At 38.0% G+C, this 19,491-nt stretch overlaps 3 protein-coding genes across 4 annotated transcripts; all 3 read right to left on the bottom strand.

Annotated features, from left to right (window-relative positions):
* Positions 1-982: 982 nt before the first annotated feature.
* On the bottom strand, positions 983-5,675 carry LOC106325739 (mediator of RNA polymerase II transcription subunit 15a-like). Of its 2 annotated transcripts, XM_013763790.1 has the most exons (11): positions 5,650-5,675; positions 4,808-4,931; positions 4,398-4,500; positions 4,207-4,315; positions 2,948-3,979; positions 2,801-2,853; positions 2,647-2,721; positions 1,860-2,555; positions 1,611-1,796; positions 1,449-1,537; positions 983-1,362 (listed from the first exon to the last, which is right to left on the bottom strand). In XM_013763790.1, the coding sequence occupies exons 2-11, from the start codon at positions 4,924-4,926 to the stop codon at positions 1,152-1,154; spliced, it is 2,673 nt and encodes an 890-aa protein (XP_013619244.1). In that variant the 5' UTR covers positions 4,927-4,931; positions 5,650-5,675; the 3' UTR covers positions 983-1,151. The 2 variants fall into 2 exon arrangements, with proteins under 2 accessions (XP_013619244.1, XP_013619245.1); XM_013763791.1 differs by lacking the exons at positions 4,808-4,931; positions 5,650-5,675 and having other exon boundaries at positions 2,801-2,862; positions 4,427-4,474.
* Positions 5,676-8,759: 3,084 nt separating this feature from the next.
* LOC106324418 (uncharacterized mitochondrial protein AtMg00860-like) lies at positions 8,760-9,197 on the bottom strand. Its single transcript, XM_013762390.1, has one exon. The coding sequence runs from the start codon at positions 9,195-9,197 to the stop codon at positions 8,760-8,762; it is 438 nt and encodes a 145-aa protein (XP_013617844.1).
* A 7,842-nt stretch (positions 9,198-17,039) lies between these two features.
* On the bottom strand, positions 17,040-17,786 carry LOC106324419. Its single transcript, XM_013762391.1, has one exon. It carries the CDS (start codon positions 17,784-17,786, stop codon positions 17,040-17,042), a length of 747 nt encoding a protein of 248 aa, XP_013617845.1.
* Between the last annotated feature and the right edge of the window lie 1,705 nt (positions 17,787-19,491).

Raw genomic sequence — 19,491 nt, forward strand, 5'->3', positions numbered from 1 at the left:
CATTGAATACACGTTTTCACCTAAATATAACGGTAACATGCTTCGTTGTAATGTCGATGTAATGATTACGACGTATTTCTCATTCCACGTACATTCGTCGTAAACTTACATGGAGTTTACGACGAAATCAGTTCGTCGTAAATTTACATGGCGTTTACGACGAAAGTTAGATTCCTCGTAATTTCGTTGTAAAGACCATGTAAATTTACGACGAAATATTTTCGTCGTAAATGTTCGTTGTTATGGGCACGTTTTCTTGTAGTGTCATAATGATCAAACCGATATGTTTCAACCAAACCACTTTACACAACCAATCGAAAGAAAACCAAAATACCAAACCACTTTTCTTTTTTCAGATTTAATAATCTGAGGGTATTTTCATTAATTTGCATTTAGTTAATGAAATAGGGGTATAGGAGATTCACAGACCCATAGGAGATTGATTCAAGAGATTTAGGGGTAGGCAAGTTTTTTTTCCGAAAAGAGAAGAGAGAAGCGGAGAGAATAAAGAGAGAGAAGAAGAAAAATAAGAAAGTGAAAATAAAATAAACTGTCGGCGTTTCCTTTTAGAATTAGGGTAAATGGTAGATGAGTAAATGACTTAATTTTTGAATTAAAGATAAATCAAAACAATATTAAAAATAGAATGGGTCATTGGGAGATTGCTCTTTCACATTTTGGGGCACGAGAGGAGATGTCATACCTTATTAACATGTAATTCAAATTTTTCAAAGCTGTCTATCCGCATGCGCTCCGTAACAGATCAAAGAGAGCTTATCCCGCAAGTTATGACTCAATTTTTTTGTAACTCAAGTTATGACTCAATTTCCCATCTCTACTAGACTACTAATCATGGACGTTATACAAATTGGCTTAATTGTGACATTTTTACTCGGTTAGAGTAGCCAAGAAAATCAATTTTTAAATGGATAGATAAATATTTTGACCAAAAAAAAAAAAAGAAAAATCTAAATCACGATAATGTAAAATCTAAATCAAATTTGAAAATATGTTGGTATGAGCCAGACTCACATGAAAACACTCTGCACTTGTATAAACATAAATATTGATGTTTCTTTTACCGCAAGGCAAAGAAGAAAACCTAACTTGTGCTCTTACGTCTCCACCTGATAAGTTTTCACCTGTAGGGCTCATGAAGCTCCTAGAACAGGATCCCAGTGACCATAGTTGGAGCTGAAAGTGCATCCGCCATGCCGCTCAGCGTACTCAGCCATCGTCTCTCTTGCACAAACATCCCAAGCTTGAGCTATTTCTTTAAGAGACATGGGTTCTGAAAACTCCTTCATGGACAAACCGAACCTCGATCTAGTCCTCGCAGATAAATCATCATATTTGTGTAAACTGAAACACGGTAAAATAAACACATAAGAATATCATGTGTAGTTCCCTCTTGTCATCAGTAAATTTCCATTAAATGTTTTTCTTACCTAGAGTCATATGAGAGTTTCTCTAGAAGAAGTATTGGGGAAGATGGGTAATTCACGGGAACTAGTAAGCGTAATGGCTGAATCTGTGACTACATCAAACATGGGAGACATAAAGAGCTGAGGAAAGAGCAGACAAGAAGTTTATAGTTTAGAGAAACTCACGATATGTCCTGACTTGTAATGAGCTTCGAATGTGTCACTGAGAGCCACAGGAGAATAAGAACACGTGACAATTGTTCCTGGAGTAACTTCACTTGGATAAACCTCTTCATTACATATGTTTACCACTGTCTCTACAAGACTCCCATTTATATCTTTGATTTCTTGCAGGAGGAGGGCCCAACCAGGCTGCAAGATTTAGGAAACGGTCTTATTTTGATACTGAAGGTTTGATCAATCAATGAAACTTACCTCAATCTTTTGAGCTTTGGAGCCAGATGATGCGGTGGAATCAGCTTCAGATTCAAGGCTACTTAACCGTTTGTAGCTACCAGTTTGTGATATGATATCTAGAGGCGGAGTGGTAGTAACTGAGTGCACAGCTTTTATCAGACGATCAATAGGCTGCTCCTGAGGTGCTGTTTGGAGTTGGTAATCATGTAAAACAAGGGACTCAACATAGATAGGCTTTTCAAGATCCACAAGATTTGGAGAGGGAGCAAGAGACTGTGATGAGGTTCCTGTGCTGTGAAATGTTGTAGAAAGAATCTGATGGTCCACAAACTGAGGAGAAGAGTAGTTCTGTATCTGAGGCTGCTGCTGGTTGGTTTGTGGTTGTTGCTGCTGCTGCTGACTCTGCAGTAGCTGGTTGAGATGATGAAATTGATTCTGATGAAACATACAAGACTGAGCCAGACTGATATTAGAGTGTTGATTATGACCACTTGGGGATTGTTGGTGCTGCATTGGCCTCTGAGTCACGGTCTGTTGATTCTTGGTGAACCTCAGTACCTGTTCCTCGTACAGACTGAACCTATCTCTGTGACTCTCTGATATACTGTCCCTATGTACATTTAAGAACATAATAACTAGTTCCAACATTGATTTAGCTGCCCTTAGCTTTTCAATAGGCTCATTTTGCATATTTTGTTGAGGAAGAGAATCAACCTGGAAATTAATACATTTTCTTATTAATATTTTTTTGAAAGAAAAAAACAAGAAATATCATATTGAAACAGTTGTGTTATGTCTGAAGTACCTCCCCCAATTTGTCAGATACTTTTTGGAACAGTGTACTCAGAACAGGCAAATACTTCTCCTTGAGGGCCTTTATCTGCAGATAATGAATAGCTTTGATAGGATGAATGAATCATAGTTTCTGATGTTAATACGTTAAAAAACAATGCAGATACCTTTTGATAGGTCTCCTCCTGCCAGTCCCCACCACTTGCATTTACTGTATTGCCTGTATAATCTTGAGATGTTACAAAACAATATTGGAACTTAGGACATAATGAAAAATTGTATTCATTGATGGAATGGAATAGAATGAAACATACTAGATGGATTTGCTGGAGAGGCTCTCTGTAATTGATATGGCTGATTCTGTTGGTTTGCTACGTTTTGGGTTTGGTGCAAAGAGACTGCTTCATGAAGCCTTTGTGTATCATCCAAATGTTGCTGTAAGATTATATTCTGAGGCTGTTGGTATTGTTGTAGCATCATTGGCTGAGATTGTCCCAAATCTTGGCCTTGAGTACCCAACAAACTTGACTCATACACATTAAAGTTACCAGATTGACCGCCAGGCATGTATGTCTGCTGTTGTGACGCCAAGGATGAAGAAGCATTATTACTATGAGAATAAAGGTGTTGTTGCAGGTACATATTATGGGGGTTACTACTCTGTTGTCCCATTTCTTGAAAGCTAACAATGTTGTTTTGCTGTGATGTTAGATGATTCTGCAGCGTGTCTTGACCATTCATCAGTTGACTGATGAGTTGGTCGTATTCTTGTTGTTTCTGTTCTTGAGACTGCACATACATATGTTGTTGATGACTAGACTGGACTCTTTGTGTCGGAAACTGATGTCTTGGTAAGTATTGAGAGTTTTGTTGGCCTGATGAAGTCAGACTAGAGTGAACTGAAGTCTGAGGAAAGGACTGCTGAATGGTAGACAATGATGTGTGATGAGGCAAATGCTGATGAATAGGTTGTTTTAACACACTTTGCTGGTGCTGCTGCTGCTGCATGTAAGGAAGTTGTAAGTGATGGATGTTCTCTTTTAGAAGCTGTTGATTCACTTGACCTTGAAACATGTCGTTATAACTCTGTAGCTGCTGTTGAGGCTGAGTACAAAACTGTTTTCTCCCCTGAATCTGTCTTTGAGAACCGCTGCGGAGATGTGAATGAACTCCTTCACCCATTTGAATGTTTAGGTTATGAGCCGCGGAGACGGTTATAGGGACCTGATTTGAGAAGCCAGAAGACTCATGAATGTTGCCTTGAGGAAACCATTGTTGGATTGTTGGAGTCTGCGTATATGGCAACGAGGTGGGAAGTGATGGCCCTTGATTCGGAGCTTGAGCTGCTGTACAGATAAAGGCATCAAAAGAAAACCTGGTAAGCTAGAGTTTTAAGTAACATTTCAGTAACTTGCATGTTCTGAAACAGTTCTAGATTCTAGACACAAGATGTGAGTTCTGTTCCATCATGATCTGTTTCTGATATTAGACCCACCAATAGAGAAGTTCGAGTCCAGTGCAGCAATGTTAAAAGATCATAGTGGAACCAAAACAACTATTAAGTTCTTATTACCTGGATCTTGAGTAGTATTAGGTTCATTGACTAAAGAACCAGACTGCACACTTTTGAATTTTTTGTCGAAAACCATTATCTTTTCACTGATTTTCCGAAGATAATCACTCTGAAACATAGGAAAAAAAAAGATCAACAAGTGTCTTCACAAGGGCTGAGGTAATATATAGAAACCATTTGTATATTGGTACCTTATCTGTGGCCATGCCATAGATCTTACCCTCAAATTTACAAGCAGTATTGTTGATATCATTTTGGCTATGTTTAGGAAAACATATCTTCAACTTTTCCACTCTGCACACACATGAAAACAAAGACAATATATCACTAATCTTCCATAATGGAGGTGCAAATAATATGCTAAAACTTTAAAAAAGCATGAAAGGTTGATGTTAGGTTTTACAAGGCCAATGATGAATTATAATAAGTGTTAACTGGTGTAATGTAGGAATCGTTATTATGTGCAAGCTTACAAGTTCACAACTAAAGCATGAACTCTTTTTCAAGAACCTTTCTCACTTTTATGAATAGAATCAAATGATCATTTTTTTTTGGTAAACTAGAATCAATTGATCATATAGTGATCATTTATTTGTCTTACATTGCGATAATAACCCTTTTTCGTAGATCAAACTCATGCGTTGATCTCCAATCATTAGCGTTATTGGCAAGCGAGTATCTGCCTTGTTCGTTAGGCTTCCAGTTAGAGTATCCCTCCATTAAGTCTAGCTAGCGACAAGAAATGATGATCAGAGATATCGCTTAACTAGACAAACACATAGAATCCCAATTATCAACAGATTCATATTGCAGTTTCTAATACTAAAATTTAATAATAATAATAATAATAATAATAATAATAATAATACTTAACCTTCACAATGCCAAAAGAATGATCATGCAGATTGGTGCTAAATAGGGCATTAAGTTAAAGAGAAACCATGCCTCATAGACCCAAAATCATGACCTTAATGCAACAATTTTCGAATTAGCATTACAACTTGCAAGTGTGTTTTTGTAAGACTAGAGAACTAAACGAAAATCTAAACAGAAATTGCTTTGATCATATTAACACACACAAACAGGCCAAAAAGAAAAATCACATGCAAATATGATTAACTTAAGAAAATCAAAGTGTACAAGAATGATATATCAGAAGTTCAGAACCCACAAAAAAGCTCTGTTTCAGCCTTTCAGGCTTTCAACACTCTCTCGATCAGAAAAGTAAATAAATTTTAAAAGTTTAAATGCAAAAGACAAAACCCATGTTTGGTTCCACAAAACAGAACCAAGATTATCGAGCAAACTAGAAAAAGGAGGAGAAGAAGCCCACGAGACCGTCGAGATCGATAACTTGTGGAAGAAGAAAGCAAGAACATATCAAACTGAGATAGAATCACAGGAATTTTAGAGAGAGATAGATAATAGAAGAAGGGAATAAACCTAAGGTCAGACGCAAAAGAGTGGAGAGATTGAAGAACAGAGACTATTACACGTAAGAGGGATGTAACTTACATATATATAGTATCTGCTTTCCTCCCTTATTTTATAGTCAATTTTAAAAAAAATTTCATTCCATATATTGGGAATCCATCACTATATTCAAATATTGGGAATACATGCAAGTAAGACACGTATGAAAACTACTCGGCCTTGTTTAGTAACAAATCTCTGTATATTTTCTCTCATTTGACTTCAAATTTGGATTTGGAACAACTAAAGCAAGAAACTATCATCTACCATTTTTGGAAAAGTAGTTATGATAGTTTCAACTAGATATTTCGGCAGTTTAATTAGAATGAACATAGTTATTTTGCAAGCAAACGCATATCATGATGACTAAAATAAATAATTAACTATGTTAATGCCTTGCGGTATTTATATTTGGTGAATTTGACAATAATTTTCACCAATTAAATATTAATATAATTGGTGAAAGATTCACCAATGTAGATGCCTTTACATATGGAACAAATGGTTGTTATAATATGTTGGACGGTATTTGTGCTTAGGCTTACAATAACAAATACATGTGTTGATGAGAAATAATATTTTACAACATTGCGTGTAGCAGAAAACTAACGCAAATTCTTGGAGATTTATCCCTTTCCAAGAACCATTAGAAATGTTGTGGAGAGTCAAAGATATTGAGTGATGCCTAAGAAAGTTAATGTTACAAGGGAATACAAATCGTTAGTGATCCCCTAGAAATCATTAGAAATCGTTCATGTTGCAATTATATAGGTTTTTATTACTAAAACAATTCTTCCAAATTTTATGATGTTTAAAAAAAAAAACTTGTAATACATTTTTTTTTTAATATCTACAAAATTTAGAAATATTATTTTTTCTTACTTTTTGATAGTTATATACCTACCAATTTTTTCTCTTGATTTTATAGAATTTGATTTAATATATATTAACCAAAAGAAATAGATTAAAAATCTTTCCAATATTATAATTTAAAATACATACATATATATTATTAAATTAAAATTAAAATTAAAATATCTATTTTATCTTAAACTTTACATACAAATAAATTAAAATTTAAAATTGAATATTGTAAGCAAATAATAAAATATAAAGATTAACAAAATTTAATTCTTAAATACAATTTAAGTTTTAATTTTTTTTTGTACATGTCACAGAAAAACACCTAGTATATTCAAAAGTGTGGAGTAATGGGCTTAAGTGATGACGGGTAAGAACATGGACAGCTCGATCTAGGGGTTATTACCGCTCTAGAGACCTGCTTCTTGCTACGATGAATTGAATCAAATCCGTAAACAAGAAAAAGAGAAAGCTCTCTGGTTTTTATTAATAAAATTATGTATCTTAAAAGCCAAAGCTAAAGATCTATATATAGGGATTGATTCTCATAGTCACAACCGACTTAGAAAGATCATTCATATTCTAAAAAGGAAAACTAAAACATTGAGACTTTAGAAAAAGTAAAACAAAGGAAAACTATGAAAAGGAAAACTTGCAAAAGACGTTAAGGTTATGGCGGTGTAGGTGTAGATGCTGCTGCATCAGGTCTCTCCGGGCGAGAAGGATTCGACCTCAATCTGGAACCGGATCAGGTGGGAAGTAACGTGAAACGTACTTCACATTGAAGACGTCCGAAGTAGTAATCTCCGCTGGAAGTTGGAGGCGGTAAGAGTTGTCATTTATACGCTTAGTAATCTTGACATGTCCAATTTTCTTTGTTTTTAGTTTATTGTAAGCGTGAAACAGCATACGATCACGTGTAAGGACAACCCAGACAAGATCTCCGACCTCAAAAACAAGACGGCGACGATGTAAGTCGGCTGCAGATTTGTACTGAGAAACAAAAACTTCTATATTTGCGTTGACTTGTGCGTGAGTATCCAAGATAGCGTCAACAAAAGCTTCAGCTCCTCCATGTAAGCGAACACGATCAGGAAGAGAAGAAAGGTCTGGTGGACCTCGAGGGACAATACCATAAATGATGTTAAACGAACTAAAACCGGTGCTTCTGTTAAGAGCGTGGTTGTGAGCAAATTCCGCTTGGGGAAGCTTGGAATCCCATGATTTGATAGAAGAACCCACCAAGCAATGCAAAAGATTTCCCAAAGAACGGTTAGTGACTTCTGTTTGACCATCGGTTTGAGGATGATAGGTTAAGCTCATATCAAGACTGGTGTCATGTAGTTTTCACAAAGATCGCCAAAAATGGCCAAAGAACCGAGAATCGCGATCTGAAACAATTAATAGTGGAATACTGTGGAGACGATAAATCTCTCGGAAAAATAAAGTGACGACTTGAACTGCATCAGTTGTACGTTTGCATGGAATAGAATGCACAATCTTTGAAAAGCGGTCAACAACGACAAATATCGAATCGTAGCCTTTTTGTGTCCGCGGAAGATCCATGACAAAATCCATACATATGTCTGTCCAAGGCTGAGTAGGAACGGGCAAAGGCAGATACAATCCGGCGTTAGTAGCTTGGCCCTTCGAAGTTTGACAAGTAACACAATGTTATACGAAGCGTTCTACATCACGACGCAGAGAAGGCCAAATATAAGATGTTGCTACCAAGTGTAGTGTTCGATCACGGCCAATGTGTCCTTCACCATGGAGTTCGGAGATGAGTTGAAGATGGAGACTACACTCCGGAATGCACAAACGGTTATCGTGAAACAAGAATCCATCGTAAATGAAGTAAGGAGCTGATGATCCAACCGTGACAGCTTCCCATATCGGCCAAAAAATCCATCGGTTGGATAAAGATCCGTAAATGAACTGAATCCTAGAACTGAGACGTGTAGTACTGCCAGTAACGAATGAAGTCTACTTAAGGCATCTGCGACTTTGTTTATAACTCCATAAGTATGCTTGATAACAAAGGTAAACTGCTGGAGATAAGAGATCCGAGACGCATGTCGAGATGAAAATTTGTCCTGGTTGCCGAGGTATTTAAGTGCATCATTGTCTGTATAGAGAACAAATTTCTTATGAAATAAATAGTGTCTCCAATGCTTGATGGCTTGGATAATGGCATAGAATTTGATATCGTATGTACATTATCGTAAACGAGCGCCAGATGTTTTCTCGCTAAAGAATGTGATAGGACGATTGTGTTGACTAAGAACTGCTCCAACACCGGTTTTAGAAGCATCGCAGTGAAGTTCAAATACCAACGTGAAGTCGGGAAGAGCGAGAATGGGTGCAGATGTGAGCTTATCTTTGATGATGTTAAAAGCGTTTGTTGCTGCGGGGGTCCAAACGAAAGTACCAGTCCGAATGCAATCGGTCAACAGAGCCATAATAGAGCTGAAGTGTGGCACAAAACGTCGATAGAATGATGCCAGTCCGTGAAAGCTTCGTGCTTCAGAAATTGTTGTAGGTTGCAGCCATGGTTTTATTGCAGATACTTTGTCGGGATCGACGGCCAGACTAGTAGCATAAACAATATAGCCCAAAAAGTGAACCTGAGGAGAACCAAACGAGCACTTCTTCATTGTTGCAAATAGTTTGTCACGACGTAAGACATAAAGGACCTCTCACAGATGTACTATATGATCCTCGAGAGATAGACTAAAAGATAAGTATGTCATCGAAGTAGACGACCACAAATTTGCCAATGAAAGGTCGCAAGGCTTGATTCGTGACGCTCATGAAAGTACTTGGTGAATTAGGCAAGCCGAAAGGCATGACTAACCATAAAAAAAGGCCTTCTCGAGTTTTAATGGCAGTTTTCCATGTATCACCTTGGTGAATCCGAATCTGATGATAGCCGCTACGTAGGTCGAGTTTGGAAAAAAATCTGGCAGTCCCAATCTGGTCAAGAAGATCATCTAACCGTGGTATTGGAAAGCGATAACGGACATTGATCTTGTTAACATCCCGACTATCTACGCACATACGCAAAGAGCCATCTTTCTTGGGTATTAGTAAAGCTGGTACAGCGCAAGGACTTAAACTTTCACGTAGGAACCCTTTAGAGACCAAGGTTTCAACTTGCTTTCGAATTTTCTCATGCTCGGTAGGACTCATTCGATAATGTGGTCGATTCGGGAGTGCTGCGTCCGGGACAAGGTCAATCTGATGTTGAATATCATGAAGTGGAGGCAACCCAGGTGGTAGATCATCAGGGAAAACATCTGAGAATTCTTGTATGATTGACATAAATTCTGGCTGAATGTGTTGCTCTGTGATCGACGGTGCAGGAGTTGGTATGAGCAGTATGACATGGCCCTCATGACGCATAGCTACTTCGAACGGTGACTTCTGCATTAATAAGAGTGGAGTTTCTGGTGGAGGTTGCAGTTGAGGAGTTGTTGGTTTTAATGTGAAGTTGCGGTCGTTGAATCTTAATGTGTACGTGTTGAGGTATCCGTCATGTGTGACCTTGCGATCAAACTCCCATGGGCATCCCAACAATAAATGACAGGCGTCCACTGGTACCACATCAAAGTAGAGTTGATCATGGTAAGCATCGCTAATAGAGAACGTGACGAGGGCACGACGAGTTACACGGACGTCGTTGTTTTGTTGAAGCCATGCAAGATGATAAGGGTGTGGGTGTGCTTTGTCTTGGAGTTTGAGTTTTTGGACAGCATTTGTGGCTATGATGTTCTCAATACTCCCTAAATCAAGAATGAACTTGCCCACCTTTCCTGCAATAGTGAAACGAGATTGGAAAAGAGCGTTACATTGCGGATGTTTAACGGGTGTGTGTGGTGCGGGACACGAACATCACAGCATCAAGGAGACTCCAGAATCGGGTTCTAGTTCTTCTGGTGATTCGTCATAGACTGGTGGTTGCTTGGTATCGTGATACTCGAGCTCTACGTTTCGACCAGAAGCGTCCAGTAAAAGTCCTCGTCAATTGCGTGTTGGGCAAGCGGACTGTCGATGACCCGGTTCGCCACATGCAAAACAACGCAGGGTGCCCACTCTATTTGTGTGGTTAGGTTCGGTCGCTACTATAGCTGTCTCAGGCGTAGTTCTGGTTGTTTCTTGTGGTGTTGTCTGAGCAGTGGGTGTTTGATTCGTACGAGGCTGGCGTGCCGTACTCCAATTCGAAAAGTTGATAAGGATGTTTCTATCCTAAGTCAAATCAATGTAGTATTTAAGAGTCAATCCAATTTTAAGTGGTTTCAATGCAAAGAGAATACATGTTCATACTCAATCTAAGTGCATTCAGTGAATGAAGTGATTTGATTTAATTAACAAGACTCTAAGGCAATAAATTAGCAAACTTTCAAGCAATAGGATAAAGGAGGAATCATGGACCTAGGAGTTTGATTTCAAATGACTAAGATCTAATCTAAATGGCAAGGTTTCAATCAACATACTTCATTAAGTCTAGACAACAATCCTAAACAAGTTCTTTGTCAAGATAAATGCTCATTTACTTTTATTGATCAAACATCAAATGTTTTTGGTTTGTGTCAATCAAGCAATCATTATGAACATGTCATATAACTATCTAAACTTATCTAACATCAAATGTCTTTGGTATGGCAAGTTAAGAGTAAGTTGAGTTGGCTCAGACATTTCATCGAACACCTTCCGGGTGATGAAATGTCTAGAGTTCTAATCTAAAAAGGTCAACTCTAGACTAGCATTAAGATCACTAAATCAAGCAAGGAAACATATTAATTTAACTCTAAACACTCTAGATCATCACTTAATCATCCTAATCATCGTAACCCATGAATCCAAAGATGACTACTCACTAATTTTCATGATAAACCCAAGAATCAATTATGATTTAAGGTTAATCATATGATTAGTGATCAAGATAATCAAGCAAACACATGATTCCAAGATGAAAAGAAGCTAAAGATTGAATCTTTTACAAAATAGGTTTTGTGTTTGGATAGATAACAAGATAATCTCTAACATTAGGTTTAAAGAGTTTTATAAGTCTTCTAAAACCTAGTGGGCCCAGTCAACAACCTAAAAAGGGCCCAATAAAACATGAAATTTTGATCAGAAGAAAAGAATTTCACGGGGGTGGTTGAAGTCGCTCCGCCAGGGCGCTCTGCTTCCAGAGTGGGTTCGCCACCTCGCTTCGGGACGTCGCTCCAAATGCATGCTCTATTTCTTCATATTTGACGCGCGGGTTACTGAGGTCACTCCCACTGCCCGCTCGAGCTCCAAGGTTTTATCGACGAAGATGATTCACCCAGAGCGGGTGCCGTTATCCGCAACACCACCTCGCTCCATCCTTCGTCGCATCTGGAGCGGGTTCGGAAGGTCGGTTTCGAGACACGCTCTGGTGCTTTACTCGCCTAATCCGAGGACTTTCTGCTCCTTTTGATCCCAAGTGCCTCCAAATACCTCCAAAAACTCCAATGGACACTCCAACACCTGATAAAGACTAATGCAATGCAAAAGGAACCTAAAAATGCATAATTCCTAATCTAGATGACCAAAGTATACAAGAAATGAATGATTAAAACAATGCAAATATGCAAGATATCAAAAAGTTGACCTTTGTTTGTGATTCAACGGTTAAAGCTTGTTGGTGAGCTTCTGAAACCGTTAAAATATTGAACAAGTTCAATGTGTGTTGGATCTGTAATCGCAATTCTCCAATGAATCGAGCAACAATCTGACTTTCAGTATCTTGGAGATCAATACGGTTCAACAGCAAAAAAATTTCGGTGGAGTATTCTTCCACGGAACATGATCCTTGGCGGAGATGGTGTAGTTTTTGAAACACAAGAGCTTCATAGTTGTAAGGTAGAAATATTGTCTTCATGTGCTTCTTTAGTTTCTCCCCTGACTCGATCTTAAGTTTATGCAAACGAAGTCGTGATGTCTTTAGTTGAGACCACCACGTGGCTGGTCTACTACGAAATCGCATGGCTAGTACTGGGACACAAAGCTCCAAAGGGACGTGCTTGAATTCTAAAATTTCGTCGACAGTAGCGATCCAATCAAGAAAGTCTTCTAGAACTTGAGTACCGTGAAATTATGGGATCTCGAATATAAAACTATGTTCCCATCGATCGGTATTATTGTTCTGGTTACGAGCTATGTTTTGACCGAGAACCGCAAACAGGTTTGCGTCAGACTCATCATCAGAAGGTTCGTCGTCATCACGTTGAACTGATGGAGCTGTGTTTCGTTGGGCAACCAAAGCCTGCATAGCTTGGGTTAGTTGTGTGATCCGGTCTTGCATCTCGGTTATGGTTTGTTGTTGATGTTCTTGTGTTTCTTTGCGGGTACGAGGCATTGTGGTGGAAGTGTTGTTTTGCTCTGATACCAACCTAATGACGGGTAAGAACAGGGACAGCTCGATCTAGGGGTTATTATGGCTCTAGAGACCTGCTTCTTGCTACGATGAACTAAATCAAATCGGTAAACAATGAAAAGAGAAAGCTCTCTGGTTTTTATTAATCAAATTTTGTATCTTAAAAGCCAAAGCTAAAGCTCTATATATAGGGATTGATTCTCATAGTCACAACCGACTTAAAAAGATCATCCCTATTCTAAAATGGGAAACTAAAACAATGAGAATTTAGGAAAAGTAAAACAAAGGAAAACTTGCAAAGACGTTAGGGTTGTGGCGGTGTAGGTGTAAATGCTGCCGCATCATTAAGTCAAGTTGCTCAAGGTGGTGCAGAAAATAGAAAAGTATAATAACATATGGCTAACGGTATCTTTGTTTCAGAACGTGGTCTAGTGTGTAGGAGTGTGTGATGCTTCTTTCCTTTTACACACACGGACTATAATTCTAACTTCTAAGCATAATAAACATATCTAACTCAAAATGTAATATGAAACAAAATTGCAGCTAATCAAAGGCCCGCTAATTAAACAATGGCTTTGTTGAACTACATAGAGAGAATATAGTTCAGTAAGGCTTGAGTTTAATACATAAGCCCATATAATTTAAGTATGGAATAATGAAATTTGATGAAAAATTAATAGAATAGCCCAAATAATTTAATATAGAAGCCCATATAAGCTCGTACTCATCCCTTATATATTAAAAGAGGAGCATTGCAATTAATGCGTTCACACTAATATTGACACGTGTCGTTTAGGGAGACACTCTCACATATTTGTTTCCTTATTTTCCATCTTCTGGAGTATCTTGGCGTTTTTTTTTGTGTGATCTTCTTAACGAGCTTTTGATTATAAACTAGCCTGAGGATTGAAACACTTTCTAAACAGTTTATAATTTTTTTCACACCTTCGAGGTTTCAACATATCTCATCAGACATCAGGTGATGACAATTTTTATAGACAAAAAGGATTATAAATTGCAAACTGAGATGAAAAGAACTGTGTTTTAAGACAAAATAGAGAAATTCAACACATCTGTTAGTCTACTGAATATAGAAGTCCCTTCTTCCTTCTTTGCATGGCCTACACGGCGATCCATCTAGGTTATTTTCGGCGAGGTTCTTGAGATGGGGACTTTAGTCGTGGACCAGCGTCACGCAAACTGAGATGAAAAGAACTGTGTTTCTCGACTGAACCTGTGAGAAATCCAACGCATCCGTTAGTCCATTACTGAAGTCTTGAAGAGGAGAAGAGAACCTATAAGTTTATGTTCATTAGATCAGCTTTGTGAGGCGACTTCTTTTGCATCTTTGTGCGTAGCTGTTGATTATTACTGTCAAAAATAGAACTCTTCTCTCATTGTTTCGTCAAACTTAGAATTATCGTTATTACAAACTACTGCAGCTCACGAACTCTTCTCCCCTTTCTTTCGTCAAGCTCACAAACACAAATGATAAAAATTTTATATTGCCAATGATAATAATTTTACGTTTGCATGGCTGGCCAGCACACTCTTACCTACCATACGTTCTTTTAAGCATACTGTTTATTCTTTATTATCACGTACAAATTAATGGAGGCGGTGCATGCGAAGGAAAAAGGGTCGAAGTCTTATGAGATCATGCATATTCTCTATATTTTAAAATTATTTTTAAGAAAAATTAATCTTATGAAAATTAATGGCAAAAGTTATATTTTTGTTACAACTGAAAATTGTATATACAAACTCAAATTATATGCGGGAAAATGTTTTCGACATTCAAAAAAAAAAATATACAATGAAATTAATATTCACAACAACTAAGCAGAAATGGTCATATTATTGAAAAGTATTAAGAGATAATTATAGTTTTTATCATATTATCATATATTGATTATATGATTTATGAATATGGAGGCCCCAAAATGTACTAATGTGAGAGAGGACCTGGGGCCAATGCCCCAAAATTGATAAGGTGAGCACGGCTCTGCATATTCTGGAAAAGAGTTGATAATCGGTACAAAATATATAGGATAAACACACAGCTTTCAAACTAAACTAGAAGAGTCTCTTTTTTTTTCTTGTGTTGTGCAGTTTGTTGTAGATGAATGGCTAAGAGAAACGTAAAAACAAAAAAAAAGTTATATTCATACGCAACTGTTATAAGTTCCAAGTTGGAACTTCTGATTGTGGGTTTACCGAATCGAACCGGTCGGTTCCGAGTTGGAACGTCTATTGAATCAACGAAGATAAACCACGCTTATGTACGGTTATTTCAAGTTTACTATATGACGGTTGCCTATTTTGATAATATGCGTGATTGAGTTAATTATGAATAGGGGATTTGCATATATTTCAAAAACTTAGTTTATGGCAATAGACTTAAATCGTATAATCAGTTTTATCTTTATGCATTTTAATAAAATTGAGCTTTTTATTTATAAGACTTCTTCTACAATATTCTTCATCGTTAACCTCCAGCACTTTTGTGAATTCTCCAAACCAAAATAAATAAGACTTTCGAATGATTCTTATATTTTAACGGAGTAAAATACAATAAAATCCAACATACAATCAAACTGATGTCTACATTTAACAGACTTTATGTCTTTTTATCTTATAAATACCAAAAATAATAATCTCATCCCGCGCAAGGTGCGGGTTATCACCTAGTATCATTGTAATTTGGGAACATTTTTTGTATCTGAAACAAGCAAATACTCTTTGTATACTGTATGATGTTTTATACAGTTTGATTTACATCAAACCAACATATCAATCTTGATTTTATACAGTTTCATTGACTGAATCATTGCATTTTTGGGATCAAAATATTTTTTTACCAAAAAAAAAACTTTTTAAACTCTGTTGGGATTGTTAATCCTCATGTCCAACTCTCTATTATCCGATTAGTATGATATTGTCCACTTTGAGTCTAATTGTCAAACCCGCATGGATTTACTTTTGGTTTCCTTCCCAAAAGGCCTCGTACTAATTAGAGTTGAACATCTCTTTATATATTATACTTTCCTTTTTCTAATTTCCAATGTGGGACTTAGATTGACATCTCACATTCTTCCCCTCAAGCTAAGGACCACACTCATCTCGTGTATTCTTCCTTCAGCGGATTATCTTGGCACCCCCTTGTACCAGTAATCGTAGGGCTTTCCTTTGAGAATGGGTCTTTCATAACATCTCGTTCCTTTGAGAATGTTCTCCCACAACATCACAGGTTCCATGATCTTTTGACATTGACGACAGATCAAGGGTTTTGGAGGCTCGAAACAAGGTTGCTTGCGGGAAGGGTCTTCTGGTTTGCTTACCAAGTAGGCAAGATACACATCTTTCTTCGCCACCTGATGTCTTAGGTACGCCACTAACAAGCTCCATGTTGACCCTCATCTTTAACTTCTCGGCGTTTATGTGACCTAAGTGGTCATGCCATATAGATGATCCACTCGCTGATGATGCTAGAAGACATTGGGCTTGATCAGCGTGCAACACGACCTTGTATAGTCTATTTTTGGATCGTGTAGTTTTCACCATTAATCTTCTATTACGATCTAATAATGTCAGCGTATCATCCTTCATTCGTACTTCGCATCCGACCTCAGTAGCTTGCCCCAAGCTTATTATATTGCTTCTGAGTCCAGGAATGTAATAAACATTGCTCAAGATTTTCTTCTCGCCACCTTTGAAGATAAAACGGACCAAGCCTTTTCCTCTTATGTCAATTCGAGAATCATCTCCGAATTTCACCTTTCCTAAGATGGTTTCATCAAGTTCGTTGAAGAACAAACGGTTTCCACTCATGTGGTTACTCGCACCATTGTCGAGATACCATATGTTCATCGTATCCAAGTCGGCTTCAAACGTGCTTGGATTCACCTTCCTTTCATTGAGATAAACTACCTCGTTCATCAGCATCGTGTGTGTCTTCCTCCTTCTTTTCTACAGTTTCCTGAAGCTTGAGTTGTTTATTTAGACAATCAGAAGCGTAGTGTCCAAGTTTGTCGCAACAGAAACAGGTTATGTGAGAGGTATCTTCGTTTAAACGACATTTATAAGCTTCTCTCTAGTTTTGAAAAGATGATCCTTGACGGCCACGGCCTCTTCCTCTCCAGGGTGAGCGACCGCCCCGTCCTCGACCTCTTCCGTACCCACCATAGCTTTCTTGTCCCGAGTCTGCATACATAAGTTTGTTTTGATCTTCATGTTCTTCTTCTTCAGCTTCAGTAATTCTCTCTTCATAGGCCTTTAGCCTACCAACGATGTCCTCAAAACTTGTTGAGTTGAGGTCAAGAAGTTGTTCGATTGAGGCAACAATCTGAATATATTTCTTTCTCGGTAGACTTTTCAAGAATTTCTTTACTATCTTTGATTCTTCGATCACCTCTCCTAATGTAGCGGCTTTTGACGGGAGCTCAGACAATTTCCCAACAAAGTTATCAATTGTATCTCCATCTTTCATCTTAAGTCTGTCAAACTCCGCCATTAATGTTTGCAATCTCGCTTCTTTAACCCTCTCAGCTCCAAGGTTACGTGCCTTTATCGCATCCGATACTCCCTTTGCTATATCTAAATCGCCAACTTGTAGAATCAACGCCTCTGGTATGTATTGAAACAGGAACGCTATTGCCATATTGTTTTTCTTTTCATATTTGGTTCCTGGATCAATTGTTTCCCATACTTCACTAACCTTAAGTGCTATCTTCATCCTCATACACCAGACGGTGTAGTTTGACGCAGTTAGCATCGGGAACTTTATGGAGGCATGTCCAGCTTTCTTGGTCGCCGTAGGTTCGTCTTTGACATCCGCCATAGTCGTATGTATGTTGTATCAAACTTGAATGGATTCTTGTATGGCTCTGATACCAAATTGTTGGGATTGTTAAACCTCATGTCCAACTCTCTATTATCCGATTAGTACGATATTGTCCACTTTGAGCCTAATTGTCAAGCCTGCATGGATTTACTTTTGGTTTCCTTCCCAAAAGGCCTCGTACTAATTAGAGTTGAACATCTCTTTATATATTAGATTTTCTTTTGTTTAATTTCCAATGTGAGACTTAGATTGACATCTCACAAACTCGTATTAGTCAATTTTTGTAAGTTTTTTTTCTTAGTGAATTTTCTTGTGACATCTAATAAGAGTTTGTAGTTTTGTTCTCCAGTTCACTGGAACCCTTTTTTAAAAAAAAAAGTCCATTGGAACTTTGTTTTGTTATAAATGTTTAATTTATTTCATTTTCTAATTTTCTTAGTCTAAAAAGAAAAATGAAATGATTTTTAATCTAAATGTTAAATCAATCCACCGAAAATTGCAAGCGATACATAAGGCACTGGCTATATATTAATTTGGAGATGAAGATTCGTGATTCAGTTTTTACGGGTTTTACTGTAATTTAATCAATTAGAGAAATTTCGTCTGAAAGAGAATCACAAGGAAGACATAATGGAGACGAAGGAAAAAACCGGCTAGTGATCACATCAAGGCATGTTGCTATTAGCGCACAGATCGTACCATAAGGACACAGAATTGATATGGAATCAATAAGCCCACGAGGGGGCAACGTTAATTTGGGGCTAACACTCACCTTTTTCCTCTTTTGTTCTCTTCATCATTCATTACATACCTATCAATTTCATATACACATGCGTTTGTAACTATATGCATGATCAATTATGATAGTATATATTATATCCAAAAAATCTAAATTTCTCTTTTTTAAATCTTCTTTTTTGGAAATGGTTGAATAGTCCTGAGTATTTAGTTTTTCCCGAACATCAAACGCTTCTATTAAAATTAACGGTCCAAAGGAGGTAGGCGGAATCCGAAGACAGCTAAAGCATAACAAAAGATAGTTGTGGTAAAGGAAAGACAAGATCCGAAGAGAATCTGCAACAACCTGTCTCGTAGACCCCAGACTGGCTTTGTAGAGCACCGACTCTAACCCCTCACATGTAAGCTCTAAGCTCTCCACAAGTAGGTGAAGGGTTAGGGTCGGTGCTCTGCAGGGCCAGCATAGGGTACACGGGACGGGTGGAGTCCACGGGACATGTTGTTACAATAAAAGTTGACTTTTATGTTACAACCCGCCCCGTGGGCCCAGGATGACTCTGCAGAGCATCGATTCTAACCCTTCACTTGTGAGCCCTCACTGACTCCCCATGTAGGTTATTGGTGTGCTTGGCGTTCCTGGAACCTAAGACCTCACCCTTTAACAACGCTCCCACTGGACAATCTGTCACCAATTGACCTGCTTGTAACTCCCCGACCGTCCATGACTAATGGGACACCCACGCCAACGGATAATTCGGCCCACCGGCCCCATCTCGTCCGACGGGAGGTGCGTTAATTATTCCAATGTCCGAAAGTATTGTTTACTGTCCATGCAATCACCACCCGACTTTTTTTTGTGCTTTGCCTTCACTCGCACGGTATCGCGAATCATTTTCCGATAGGTCACTCATCCTTTCAATATTCCAGTCCAAGCACGCTTAACCCTAGAGTTCTAAACGAATGT

This window comes from Brassica oleracea, chromosome C2 (assembly GCF_000695525.1).
Source record: "Brassica oleracea var. oleracea cultivar TO1000 chromosome C2, BOL, whole genome shotgun sequence".
In the NCBI taxonomy this organism is placed as follows: domain Eukaryota; kingdom Viridiplantae; phylum Streptophyta; class Magnoliopsida; order Brassicales; family Brassicaceae; genus Brassica; species Brassica oleracea.